The 14,384-nt window shown below is 39.3% G+C and overlaps 2 protein-coding genes across 2 annotated transcripts; both read right to left on the reverse strand.

Annotated features, from left to right (window-relative positions):
- Window positions 1-4: 4 nt before the first annotated feature.
- LOC111592477 (corticotropin-releasing factor-binding protein) lies at window positions 5-11,880 on the reverse strand. The gene is made up of 7 exons (XM_023304693.2): window positions 11,305-11,880; window positions 4,610-4,685; window positions 1,126-1,397; window positions 948-1,054; window positions 763-881; window positions 538-701; window positions 5-474 (listed from the first exon to the last, which is right to left on the reverse strand). The coding sequence occupies exons 1-7, from the start codon at window positions 11,353-11,355 to the stop codon at window positions 232-234; spliced, it is 1,032 nt and encodes a 343-aa protein (XP_023160461.2). The 5' UTR covers window positions 11,356-11,880; the 3' UTR covers window positions 5-231.
- Window positions 11,881-12,265: 385 nt separating this feature from the next.
- On the reverse strand, window positions 12,266-13,861 carry LOC111592479. Its single transcript, XM_023304695.2, has 5 exons — window positions 13,786-13,861; window positions 13,575-13,724; window positions 12,776-13,503; window positions 12,513-12,721; window positions 12,266-12,443 (listed from the first exon to the last, which is right to left on the reverse strand). The coding sequence occupies exons 3-5, from the start codon at window positions 13,224-13,226 to the stop codon at window positions 12,297-12,299; spliced, it is 807 nt and encodes a 268-aa protein (XP_023160463.1). The 5' UTR covers window positions 13,227-13,503; window positions 13,575-13,724; window positions 13,786-13,861; the 3' UTR covers window positions 12,266-12,296.
- Between the last annotated feature and the right edge of the window lie 523 nt (window positions 13,862-14,384).

Below are 14,384 nucleotides of genomic sequence, written 5' to 3' on the forward strand. Positions count from 1 at the left end.
ATATAATTACATTGAATTTACTTTTTGGGGTTTTCGCTATTTAGTTTGGCATGTGAATACTTTGTGCTTGGATTGGGTAAAGCGCTACAATAATAACCAAGCAAAATGGGTTGGGGTTGCGTTTTTCTGGTGCCATCGTTCTTACTTATCCACCCACATACATATTTACAAACATCAAATTGTAATCATTGTGCCGGCCGCATCCCTTTCTTTGTGTGTTTAATTAGCCGCTTATAGCGCGCACAGGAGCGTGGCTATGTCCAGATCGTGCTCATCGGCTTTGCGTATGATGATAGCTGCCTGATTCTGGAAGCGGCCCGTGGACACTAGGCGCACGCTGGTAACACCACAGAAGACAGCCTGCTCGGGTCCCAGCTCGGTGGTGGCACCACATACGGCACTAGCTATCTCCATGGAGGTGGTGTCGAGACCTGCCGAGCCACCAATATCTAAACGATCCTCGTATTGGTGACACTAAAAGCAATGTGCTTTCGGTCAGAGCAAATATAATATTAACTCTTCACTGGCTATACTCACGTCGTAGTTGATCTTCTCCTGAGCACGAACAGTCTTGCCACCAATGCGCAGAGATCCCAAAGAAACGGCAGCCGGAAAAAGTGCTGAGAGTGTGCAGTTGCGAGCGTGGCCAAAGTTTGACATCTGATAGATGGCGGCGGTGTCCTGGACAAGTATGTTGCAAGCTGAGAGCAGCGCAAAGAGCTTTATTAAATCTCTTGCAGAGTCTATACATGGAGTACTTACGTTGTGAAATCTTGTGGAAGCGAACGTTGGCCACAAAGGAACCACGTGTGGGTATGCGGTACTGCAAAAGTGCAGCATTCTGACTGGACCGGAAGAATTTCTTGTTGCTAAAACGTGGCCTTAAAGGCGAAGGGAAATAGTTTAAAAAACGAGCAGTATAAAGGATCAGGAGTGTATATTCTTACCATTGCTTGTTGTTGTTGCAGAACTCAGAGACGCGATCCTCGATCACACGATGATGATCCTTGATTGCCGGGAAGTACTCTCCATTTAGCTCCCAGCCATCCACAAACTGTAACAGAATCAGACGTGAGTACTTGAATTATAAATTCAATTTCAATATTTAATGCTTGCGTTACTCACCGCCATCAGACCACCCGACTCGCAATTGACGTCATAGTGTTTCATGGTTATCTCGACTATTGTGTCGGGCTCGCCAATCACATAGAGACCACAGACGGACTCTGCGGCAGCAGCAGCAGCAGCTGCCTCCAACTGCTCACTGGTAACTGCCTCCAGCTCCAGCAACGTCGCATCCCTCTTGTAATTGAGCGCGGTCAATGGAGCCGACGGCGACGATGCAGCTGACTTCTTGAAAATGTAATCACCTGGCTCAGAGGCCACATGCATGCAGTCTGCAATGGCATTGCGTGGGGGAGTTCGATTAGAATTCTGTCTTGGTTCAATGCCTGCTGGGCATATGAAACCAATTTAACCAATTGTGGAAGCTGCAACAATTTGCAGCCGACGCTTCTCCCATTGTTATGTGTGTGCGTTGAAGCACTAATTGAAACCCACTTGGATTTCAAAGCACACATGCAAATTGGAGCCACGTTTTGACCCAAGCTCGTTGCTAGCATCCAGCAATTAATATATCATACACAGACCTGCGGGCTGTCCAGCTGATGCCACTTAATTCCCTGGCTATGGCTACTGTTGCCTGATTTATGGCGCGCATTATTAGCTATATTTTGGTAACCCACACAAACACAAGCACACACGCACACACACACACACCACACACCCACGAACTCGCTTATTCAGTTTACTCTTCTCCCTGGCCAAAAACAATTAAACTATAGTCTGACTTTGACTTTTTCGCATGCCTGTCACACACGCAACTTGAGTGTGTGCGTGTGCGTGTGTTTACGTGTGTAGCCTAAGCGTATTTTGTGTGCAACACAAACAGAATGCCCATAAAATCGCTTGCTGTACACATGGCACTTCGTATTTGTATACCCTAGTTTAGGGTAAATAAATTGTTAAACTATTTCGGTACAACTACATATTTTCTAGTCAGCAATGCCGACAATGTAAAACACATTTTTCTATTTTCATCTATAACATACAGAGATCTGAACATAAAAGTAGAATCATATTTCGCTACGCTTTTCTAGATGTCCCTACGCAAGAGACTTGGAATGTCGAATCTATGCCTGTGTGTAGGCTCTAGTGATTAAATTTAAAAAAGTTTTATAATACGCCCAGAAATTGTTGTATCTTTCTCTATACTGGTCGTGGTATTGAAGCCAAGGATTTTTAATTTGAAAATATATATAGTCATAGTCATATAAATAATTGTCAGTTAAGAAACCGAAATTTATAAAATTATGTTCTTCATTCTAAAGTTCTAGCAAGATGATCTGTTTAATCCAGAGGCAATGTAACTCGTAAAAAACTGTAACACATGACCAAATCCGACTTTTCAATAAATTTGGGTGCTATTAGACCACAACATCGACTTTATATATATTATTATATATTATTATTATATTATATTACTATACTACCATTTTGCTGTCTTAAAAGAAAGCCAAGTTGTTAAATATTCTGAATTACTTATAAATATTTGCTGTAGGCTATAAATGTTATATATTACATAAAATTTATAATTACATAATAAAAAGTATTATATATCAATAACTCAAATTTCCTATTCAAAACGATTTGCTCAGCAAGAATATTTGCTCTTCGTCATGCTGACCCGAGTGTTTGGCATATTCCATATATTTGCAAAAGTATCTGTGGAAGCCCAATGGCGTTTGAGTGTGTGCGTGGGGGATTTAGGACATTTGGCGCCTAATTGTTTATTACGTTTCTTAATTGCATTAAATTGTCACAATATGCGCATTTCGATAATTGAATTGAGAGCGCTTAGCAAGTATAGCAACATTATGCATAATTGATAAGTAACGACTGACATTGAATTTACAATAGGTATAATTATGCAATAATGTATTCATTCATGCTGATTGCCATTAATTTTGGTCTTAATGGCATTAAAAACTACATTTAAAACAATGATCTTAAGTGTTTGTTATAATAAACCAAAAAGGCCCAGAGGAGTGTCCTCTACTCTGTGCTCCAGCTTGAGGTATATTCATTCATTATTCATTTGATGGCTTTCCTTATTATGTCTTTGTTCGCTGAGAGGTTTTCTATTGAAGTGTGTTAAATGTTTGTGTATAAGGACTATAAATTATTTATAAACTATGATTATAATTTATGAAATTACTTTAACTTTAGACTTTGTTTTAAAAAGTTAAACTTAGAAAGTTCAGATTAGCTAAATGTGTTAAGGACATTGAATTATTTATTTTATTATACATAAACAAGAAAGACTGCTATAGTCGGGTATGATCGACTATAAAATACCCCAGTTCGCACAAGATTGAAGCGTGCAATCGAGTGAGCTACATTCATTGAAAGCGCGTAAAGAAACTAGGTAAAAAGTATATTGTTATAAACAATCTACTTAATTGTTTTTTAATTATATAAGTTGCGGTGGTAGGACAACTGGCTTAGCGAACACTTGTAAACTGCTAGCACTTTTATTTAAATTTCATCTTCTGTTTTCTCATTACTCTTTCTGTACCTTTTGCTCTGTGCATAATTAATTATATCAAAATTCAAGCCTCAAGATGATGTCATCTATAAATAAATTAACGCGCAATCTCAGCTTTGACTTGTTTACTTGTCGGCTAGAAGAAGAAGTGAAAGTCGCAAAGAACAGAAATTATAAATAAACAGTATAAATCCAACAAGAGAAACTAAGATTTCTCCAACTTTATTATGTTTATTTGAATGGAAATGGCCAAGGACACAGCTGTGGTTTCCTTGCCAATTGCTGGCCCGTGGCCAGCTTCGCTTGGTTATATTTATAGATGCTGTCAGATGGATTTGCAGTTAGTTTTCTTCTCTTAGTTAGCTTACTGGCAAATTCAATATGTTGCTTTTCATTAGAAACCCAATCTTAATTTAATGGTCATCGGATTTGCTGTTGCCACGACAATCGATGAATGAATATTCATGAATATTTCGCATAGATTTCGATTGAAGTGCAATTTTATATTGCGTTTGCTCGAATGTCTCGCATGTATATTCAATTTTGCAACTCTTATGTAAATAAATTACGTATATGTCATTGCGGCTAAAGTGGTTAAAAGAAAAACACTTGACAACATGCGAGGAAAAGCAATTTGAAAGACAATTTCGCCCAACCGCAAATATTTTCTAAGGGTTACACTAACCAAAAATCGAGTATTTCCATTGAATGTTATGCAAATTGAACTATGATCTAATGAAAATATTGTCCACTGCCGAGATTCTCGTTTACGATTTCTAAAAATATTTGTGAATTAAATTAGATTATATAACGATTGTAGTTCCCTTGCCATTGCCTTGATTTTTCTTAGTGTATGGACGCTCGACAACCGCTAAAGTGCATCATCTCTGCCAAAGGCACTTGACTAAAACTTTTACCTACCAATTCGTTAGTGCTTTTTCCGGCCACCCTTCCACCCACCGCATATTTATATACAGGTATGCGTGCGCGCTTTATTCTTACCTGCAATTCGGTGCACGTTGTAGGGCATTGCAGCACCCGGGTATAGCTCAAAGGAGCGCTTCACTGTGGGCCAGGCCTGTGTGAAAGATTAAAAGTGTAAAGAAATATAGACTTTTTCAGCTTGAATAGCCTCTTTGACGGCGCGCCGTCTGCTGTCATTCAGGCGACGGCAAAGATATGCACTCAAAATGGGCCACAAATGTTGTTGACAAAAGCAAAACCCGACTGCGATAGGAATCAGCAGGCTGTCGAGCTAATAACAGCTTTTCACTAAGCAACAAGAGCCACAACATCACAGCAATGCCAACAACACAAAGTTGCGTTTTGTAGTTGGATCACATGCTAACAGCAGACCCCCTGGCCAGCTGCTACCAGAGGGGGCAGGTCAGCAGGGCAATGTTCTTGAGGCCCAATGCAGCTGTTGATGCTGGACAATTGGCTTTTTTAATTAAACGCCGACCCACTAGTTGGCCCACTAGACGAACAATTCAATGACCACACGCGCAACTTGCAGCTCGCCAGGACACAAAAAACTTAAGTGCTTTTGCGTCTTGAATATGAAGCATAAATAATTTTTAGCTTAAAAACTCAATAATTTAAAAATAGCCACGGACTGAAGCTCAAGAGAAAACAATGTCCCTTAACATGGGGTCGAAATCAAATCATTCAGCTTATGAATTGCTTTTTGGCTACTTCATTAATATTCTGTGTTTACTGAAAGTAATTGGGTAACTTTAAAATTTAAAATTGAATTCAAAACGATTTTCTAGCATATAGCAAATGATTTACTAAAAGAAAATAGCATATTGATTAGATTTTAAAACTAGCTATAAGCACTACACACGAATCAAAATGAATTCAAGCCTGAAGGCTTCAAGAGCTTAAGAGCTATTCAGATTTTATTACAGTTTCAAAAATGATTTATTTTCGTGAGAAATTTGAAAATAGAAATTTCACCAAGCGAATCCAAGTCTCGAACATAAGGAGCTCCTGTTTAAAAGAGGTCATATTTCAGCCCAGCTCTTCGTCTATGACTAGGCACAATTTCGCTTTTTTTTATTATTTTTATTCATTTATTATTATTCATTTTCACATTATTTTTATCTTCGCCTAATTGACAAAAGGTTGCGTTCGGGGCACTAAGTGAAATTGTTTTTCATTTGGGTTCGCGAACAGGCAGCAGCGGCGGTTAAATTGATGAATGTGGATTCGCAACTCTCAACCCTCTGTAGTCGAAAAAAAATAATTGTATTTGTGGCTGAGTTTGGCGAATTGTTTGCGCAACACTCGAAAAAACCGACGCGATTTTGGTCTATAACGAGCTGGGCATGGTGAGCCGTAGTTGTATGCTTATGAAACTGTCAATTAGTGGCGGCTTTGGCTTTGGTGGCCTAACTTTAAGCTGCAGAATGCTTCACGGTACGACGCGCACGCCCACACATACACACACACACACACACATACTCCCACACAGACATACACATAACCACACACACACACCTACAGATGATTTTTATACCCAAGTGACGTCATTAATCTTTGACGCGCACAGAAGTAAATTGTAAAGTCAATCAAGAGGCTGTTTAGCAATTCGCAGGATTCGTCAAAGCTGATGACAGTCAGTAAATAAATGATAAATATGATCCCTTTGAAAACACTCGGAGGCAGCTCATTTGCATAATAACATTGTCGCTGAATGGGATTCGGCATGCCAGGATGAACAGCCCAACTGCAGGGTAACAGCTGCCTCCAGTAGCTGTCGATGGAATTCTTTTGTTAAAGTTGAGGGATTGCTAGTGACTTTAGGTGGCAGCAGCTGGTCAGAGTTATTCATAAAATTATTATTGCTTGTCAACGACACCTATATCTTAATACTATCTCACACACATACACACACAGACACACACACATCTATGTAAAGCTCAGACTGAGCTCAGTAAAGTTTTTATTTACTGCTGACTTTAAAATGATTTTTTGATTTATGCGCACAGTTCTTGGAGCGTGCAAAGCTACGTGCATATATTAATGACTTTATCATGCATTCGAAATTCATTTAGAATAATTCATTGGTACTTTAAAAGCATTTTCTCACTTGATATAATAATGAAAATCAGCACCAGCTGTAGGGAAACGTGCTTTTCATGAAAACTTTTCTGCCTGCACGTCTCGTATCTCTGTTTGAGCATCTCAGTTTCTTAAATATTATGACTTAATTAAAACGCCGCCAACTCTGGCAGTATCAACAACAGCTTGACACCTACGCCAACTAGAATCCGGAAATGCCGTAAAAGGTATTCGGCAGCCCGTTCAAATATTTATTGTCCACAGGCAAAGCCGACAGATTTTCGCGTTTAGCCGTGACTTTTCCCAAATATTTACATTCCGTTTCTAATACAACAATTCACAGAGTACGAGCATATCATGACTTAATCATGAGATAGCAGAAAATACGAGTAAAGGGTCGTCTGACCAGCAACAGGCACCGTCTCTCTTGCTATAAAACACTTTTTTTCTGCTGCGGCATTTTAGAGCTTATCAAATATTAACCAAAAATTTGCTTGCCTCTTGCACGATGCTGCCTAATATGCATACTAATACGCTGTCCGTAAAGGATTATAGCTAATCTTTCAATGAAATGTATATAATGTTTTCTTTACTTATGCCCTCTCTGCGATTCTCATGGGATCATGTTAGGCTAATATCAAAAATTTGTTTAATGTTTGTAGAGCAAATTGTATGTTACAATTGTGTTCTACAGCCTATTCAACAAAAAAACTCTTCCGCTCTCTTTTATTTTGTCCTATGTTGCAAGTATTAACTTCTATTTAAATATAAATAAAATGAGGTCTTACTGTCAGAGTTTATATTATTTATATATTTATATAAATATATTCCTATATCCATGTATCTATGTATCTATATGTTTATACAAAAAAAAAAAAAAAAACTATAATATAATTATGCATATAATTATTATTTGAATAATATAAAAACAAAAGGTACTGTATATTAATGTAATAAAAAAATTAGCTGATTATTTTTTGGTAGCCTTCCCGTTCGAGCATTAGCAGATGGTACTGCTATCAACAAGTTGAGAATTGCAGCTCTGGTAAAAAGAAGCCTACACATTTTCAGAACTTATAACAGTTCTAGCGTAGCTCTTCAACAGGGCCAAAAATACTCTTTGGCTTCTCAATAAATTTAAAAAGAGTAAAATTAAGATATAAATTGAATTAAATATAAATCAAAGTAAGTTCAAATTAGCTTTCAACAGATATATATTTTTTTCATTAGCTCATTAAAAAATAACAAAAAGTTTGCAGCTTCATTCAGGCTGCAAATGTCACCTTTAATTGGAAAACTCAAGACTTTTTGGAGCGTATTAAAAGTTAACTTTATTGCGTATACGCCTGATGGGCCAATGGTGTTAATGGCTTAGTCTGTCGACGTTGATGCACATAAAAAATATTTAATTAATTTACGCAAAAGAGAAATCAGCTTCGAGCTGCAGCTTTTAGCGCACATTGAGCTGCAACTTCAAATGCAACTGCAAGTGCGGTTCGAATGAGACCATCTACGTGCGTTGGAACTAACTAATTACTGCAAAGAGCACTCGTGATGTCAAGTCAACTGCATGTTGTTGTTGCCCCGGCAAAAGGGGCTTAATTAACTTTATGTCATGTCACGTCTATGACACGCAAAAATGGCTTAGTCGTGTGACCCCAGCACAGTTTGCCGCGGCATTTTCTGCTATGTTTTCAGTGTCGCTACGAAGAAATCTATTAGTTTGCCGGAAATTAGTCCTGCACGGAACCCACAGAGCCACAGACTGCGCCTCAGAATTTATTGAACATGTTGCAACGGATTTTATGCAAAGCGCGCGTACCCCGACTCATATTTCATGTGGGAGCATCAATTTTTTTTTTGGCATAAATTTGCGTGGGTAATGTAACCAGCTGCTTCTACGAAACACTTAGATATTGAATTTATTGGGCCTGGGGAGTAGCTTCTGCCCCTGACTGCTTTGGGCAGCGACGCAGTTGACAAATTGGTGTCGATTAAAAGTTTGTGCCCTTCCAACAGCAACGGCAACAGCAGCAGCAAGAGCAACAACTCAGAACCCAAAAATTACTTTCGTACACTTTTCGAGCAGAACAATGACAAATAAGCTGTAATTAAGAAAGTTTACTTCTGCACTTATTAAAAGGAAAGACAATAACATGATTCTCTAATGCTGGCATACATATATACATGTATTTATATTTATACAGCCAGGTGTTGCTGTTGGTATATACCAATTAGAACTTTGAGGACACATCAACTTATTTTAATTGGCTCCTGCCACATGTGCACGGTAAATGTCAGAGCCATGTCAGGAATCGTGTGCTGTTAGTACATTGTGTCAAACTTTCCCTCTCTGTGCTGCGCTGCTCGTTAAAGGCCAAAGTGCTACTAATGCTGTTAACAACGGCATTAAGCGAGCATCAAGTGCAGGCTAAGCTAGAGGAATGGAAGCGTCATCTCCAACTGTCGTTTGACTGAGTGACCAGCTTGACTACAACGGGCAATGGCCAATGGCCAATGGAGAATGGCCAGCCAGGCTGCCTCTCAGTGGACACAATGAATGGCCATCATTTGCAGTACACGCATACCCTTGCCGGCCACTTTCCTGCTGCCTGAATGTTGACTTTTGCCCACACAGTTGCCGCTGGCTCAGTAGTATGTATGGACGACTTGCCTTAACACAGTTAAATTGCTGCTACAAAATTTACATTTCTTCTCCACTTGACACTGGCCGCTTGGTCCGACTGATGGCGATTTGGTCTGCTCAATGGAATTTATTGGTTTTTGAGTAGCTGAAAACAATAGCAAAGCGGAAAGTGGAACCTATGCAAACATATCGTTTCAATTGGCATTATGGATGGATGGCCTGACGGTCAAAGGTGCACCTGATTTTCAATGGCTACAGTAGAATTCCCTTTTCAAGCCTTGCACAAGCTGATGACAATGTCGTATTAAGTATACGATTCGAACTGATTCACGCTGTCCATGCTTCTTCCCACAAGTATGAAGCTCTCAATGAAATTATAATTAGATTACAAGCGTACATATTGCATCCCAGAATAAACTCTTATATGTTGCACTTGGAAGATGAGTTGTTTGTATAATCAGTTCGCTTTAATGAAGTTAAGCCTTCACCTACAGCAGGCCACAGTTCTACAAGGAAATATCACGCGCTAGTGCCAAGCCTATTTTTAGATAATTAATAAATGCTTTCAACTGCAAATGTTTCCATCTATGAACACAATTTCTGACTAACTGTGCTGAGTTCATTTTAGAACCATATTTAACTCTAAGATCTGGCCTGTGTTTTCTTAGAATAATTGCAATAATGCTACAAGTTCTTGAACATGTGGCATTGCTATATATGTTTCACTTTCTATTGTCTTTGACAACAGCCGACTTTACAGATTTGAAATTCTGTTATAAGTAGACATGCTTCATTATGTTCCATCACTTTAAATCTATTGTTAACGGATCACTGAAAATTCGCATCCTTTTTGAAAATACAATAAAGATAATTTACGCAGATTTATCAATCAACCCAAAAAGCCATTAAAATTAATAAATTTTAGATTTTGATGAAATTAATTTTAGATAAACTGAAAATGATCATTATCATTTAGCTTTTACAATATTTTAAGTTTTCAAAACTAAAATTAGGGGCTTTGAGATATAACTTTTGATTTAAAAAATAACTAAATTAATTTTCCTTCCCTTATCAAAAATATTTTCATTTGATTTTTCTTTCACTTTTTAGCAGATAATGTATTAAGATAACATGTTTATCAGATACATTTAGTGACGTACACACAATTTAAAGATCTTTAAATTAAGCCGAGTACTCCTCAAAGTACAGTTAAACCTACTTCCATAGTTGATAAAGGGTGCAAATTAGATCTCTGTTTAAATTTACATACATACACAATATAAATAAATAATAAATTAGATATTAAACCCAATACTTTTTATATAATATACATATAAATTCTTGAATTTGGCCGCAGGGTCTAATTGCTTTTGAACAATTTTGAGTTTATTACATTTACAAAAAAATACAATACAATACAATAATCTTCTGATTCTTCGAACACGAGTTTAATTCAACTCTGAATTATATTTGAAAAACTAACATTAAATTATTAGCCAAAAAATATGTATAGTGAAATTATATAAATTATACTAACTACAGACACTTTTAGACTAAAAAACATATATTTATATGAATTACAGCTGTCGCCTGGCCAAAAAGATAAATCTAATAACGATGACAACGCGTGCAATAAAACATGAAATTGATTTGCCAGCAAATGTTATTCGAGCCAGAGCCCTTTAATCTCACGCACGCCCAAAACTTGGTCACACAATTTGAGCCTAATGAAAGCAATCTGCCGCAACATACGAACAACGATGAATGGACTAAGAAAAGACTGAGCAGAAGTCAAAGGTTTCAAAAACTTTGCTCATAAAATTCGAATTGGCCAGGACTCATCAATCTCTCTGCGGTAAGTCCCTGACAGTGCGAAATTAATTCAAAAGACTGAAAGACAAAAGTTGAATTTTGAAGCAGAAGTTAGGATAAACTTGTCTGTTGATCGAAATCAAATTACACAGAGTCTCAAGCCAGCACTTACCTGGACGCCCAGCACAATCATGGATAAATAGCAATAAACCACGAGCTTCATTCCGCCGGAGTTTGCGTCTTCCGTTGCACTAAATCGGACCGTGAAATTGTCAATTGCCGCTGTAGCGTGGCCTAGTTCAGACTTTCAATTGAGCGACGGCCAAAAAGGTAGCTATGTCCAGTGCGGTCTTCTCAGATTAAGCTCGTGCGAAGCGGGCTAAGCTGATTAAAAGGATTTGTAGCGAGCGGCAACACGCAACCAATAATTTTATTAGAGCGAGAGAAATTGACAAGACGAAGTCACGTAGTTCGCACTGGGATCGAGATTAAAAGTAAAAGCGTTTTGAATGGCACAGAAACCGTTACACACAACTCCTCGACAGGATACAAAGGATATAAACTGTTCAGCGAATTGCAATGCGCGACTTCCGTTCGCAGGCGACACGAGATGTCAAAGCTGCCGCAACCGACGACAGAATGTTGGTCCTTATCAGCGGCGCGTTTCCTTTTATAGTCCTCGTGTTGCCACCACACGACCACCCACACTGCCGCAGCCGCCACGGCCTGCTGCTTGCCATCGCTTGGATCGCCCTCTTGTGGCATGCAGTGCGCAACAATTTGAAGTCTGCTTTAAGTGCACAACTTTTTAATCATATAGAAAACTTCTGCCATGTGCAGAGTTTCGTAGTCTACTTTTAAACTACTTTTTCAACTTATTTTGCCATAAATAAATATATTCTTCTGAGGTGCACAAAGCAAGAGAGTATTTTGAAAAGATTCCCGCAATATGGGAAACTCAACACACCAAAAGCTCTTTGAAGCTTTCAGCCAGAGCTGCCAACTTGCCGCAAAAACTAGCAGCAGCATCTGAAAAGCTGAAAAGCTGTGAAACGAACTTTGCTTAATAAGAAAACTACTTTTATTTGAACTAACTGTAAACTACAGCAATTGACTGGATATTTCTCGCGCTTTGCTACTTCATTTCGCGCTCTCTTTCCTCTCTTACTTCAAGCTCATGTCCAATGAAGGCGTCAGGCCCACGGGTATGGGCACATTCCGTGGATGGTTCAAGTCGCCGCGATCGTAATAGCCGCCCAAATGCTCGCCGGGCACATGATATAAGCCATAATGAAGTCCAGTATTGGCGACCTGTCCAAGAAAATGTTCTCAACTTAATACAAGGAGCTGTATAAGGGGATTAGCGCTACGTGAACTAACCCGCTTCAGGCCATTGATAGACGCCAGCAGTAAAGCCATTTTCGCCAATAGCAACGCCTTGCCACTGACAATAGACAGCATTTGAAATCCCATAGGCACCAGCACAGCCCCAAGAGCTGTGACCCCAAACATCATGGTGATAATCATGTTGAAACGATGCCGACGCAGACGAGCGCTGCCCACTGCATCCGCTTTGCTCTCCGACCCAGCTGTAGATATAATGGACTGTCATATTTAAGGAATTGTTCACTTCAACTACCCACCGTTGCTCAGATAACGTTCCGTGAGCTTAGCCAGATTTATTTGCAGCGTGTGCGTGGTTAGACCCTTGGCCAAGCTGACAGCCAGTTGATCAAACCACGTCAGGTGTTTAAGGTCCCTGCGTTCCTCAGTCGCTTCTCGCACTTGCCCATTTGTGGCGTTCGGTGCTGCCATCAGCCGTACGCCCTCATAGAGCGGAATGACTTCCGCTGCCATGATGTCCTCGAAAATTTGCAGGCTGCGCGCACGAAAACACGACCACAAACCCGTGCCCGAACGGAAGCACGTGCCCAGCTGTTGGCACAACTGCAGCAATTGGGCTATCCAAGAAACGCGCGTATCCGTTTTTTGCGTTTGCGTTGGCTTCACTGTTGCCTCGTGGCCTGCCACATGTTGCAGGAGCAACAAACACATTGCCAAAATGCAGACACTTTTCGTAAATTTCACTTGCATTCTGTGCGGCTAACCAAGAGTTCGACTCAAGATTCGGATTGAAACTGCGGCTGCTAGGGCGCTGGACGGCTGCTTTTTATGTGCCACAAGACTTGGCCACTGAATGGAAACGCATTTTGCTGTTCAACCAGTGATTAGATGGGCAAAAGGCAACGCACTGCGTGCAGAATTAAATTGCTAACGGTTGGAGATCGCATTCAATTTTGACGGTCATGGTCAGCGGCTGCCAGTCTAGTGGGCGGGAGGCCAGCTCCAGTAAGCCACATTGCATATAAAACTGTTGAATTCGAAATTGAATTTATTGTCGATCGACTGACCTGAAAGCCGCCTTATTGGACAGAAAATTACCTTGTCAACGCATTTGTCAAATGCCACCGCATTCTAATCGCATGTGCCACATGCCTGTTAACTGATGCACTTAGCCATGGCTAAAGCGTGTCATTGGGCTCGACCTGAAGGGCAGTCGTCGTACTTTCCAATTCGATAAAGTGGGAAAAGCTGTGACAGAAAACTGAACTATATTCATTTATACACTTTCTAGTTAGTTATACTATCTTACAGTATTTAGACTAAGACTTTTAAGACTTTTCAGTCGATTCCAAGTATATTATGAAGGAGTAACAATGTGAATATGTTCCAACAAAGGGAGATATAATTATCAAAAGTTAATTTATTTGTCCTCTACAATGAGGCTTAAATATGAGTGCTCAAAGTTAGAGGTGTTTTAGGGTTCATTGACATTCCAATTGCTCAAATTTGGGATAACGCCTACTGCATTCATAATCAAACCCCAATTGCTAAAAGCATGAGCATCTAGAAAATCCGTATTTATTCTCTATTTTAATTATCATTAACAGGTCCCAAAAATAAAGAACTCAGCAACTACTTAGAAAACGTTTAATAAAGTTTCAATCAAAAACCATATATTTATGTACAAAAGTAGAGTGATCATCATTTGGAAGTATGGAATACAAGTGTACCAAATCGCTTTACCTAAACAAAATATGTGCGACACAGGACACCTTTTTCAGACTTGTCAACGCACCTTTAGTCGATGGCATAATAAACGAGGTCAGTTTTCTGGAAGAATATTAGGGAAAGTAAAAGCCTTCCCGTAGACTGCACTGTAGAAGAAGACGCCAAAGATTCAGGAGGATA

The sequence above is a fragment of the Drosophila hydei genome, unplaced genomic scaffold (genome assembly GCF_003285905.1).
Source record: "Drosophila hydei strain 15085-1641.00,03,60 unplaced genomic scaffold, DhydRS2 tig00000063-arrow-pilon, whole genome shotgun sequence".
NCBI lineage: Eukaryota > Metazoa > Arthropoda > Insecta > Diptera > Drosophilidae > Drosophila > Drosophila hydei.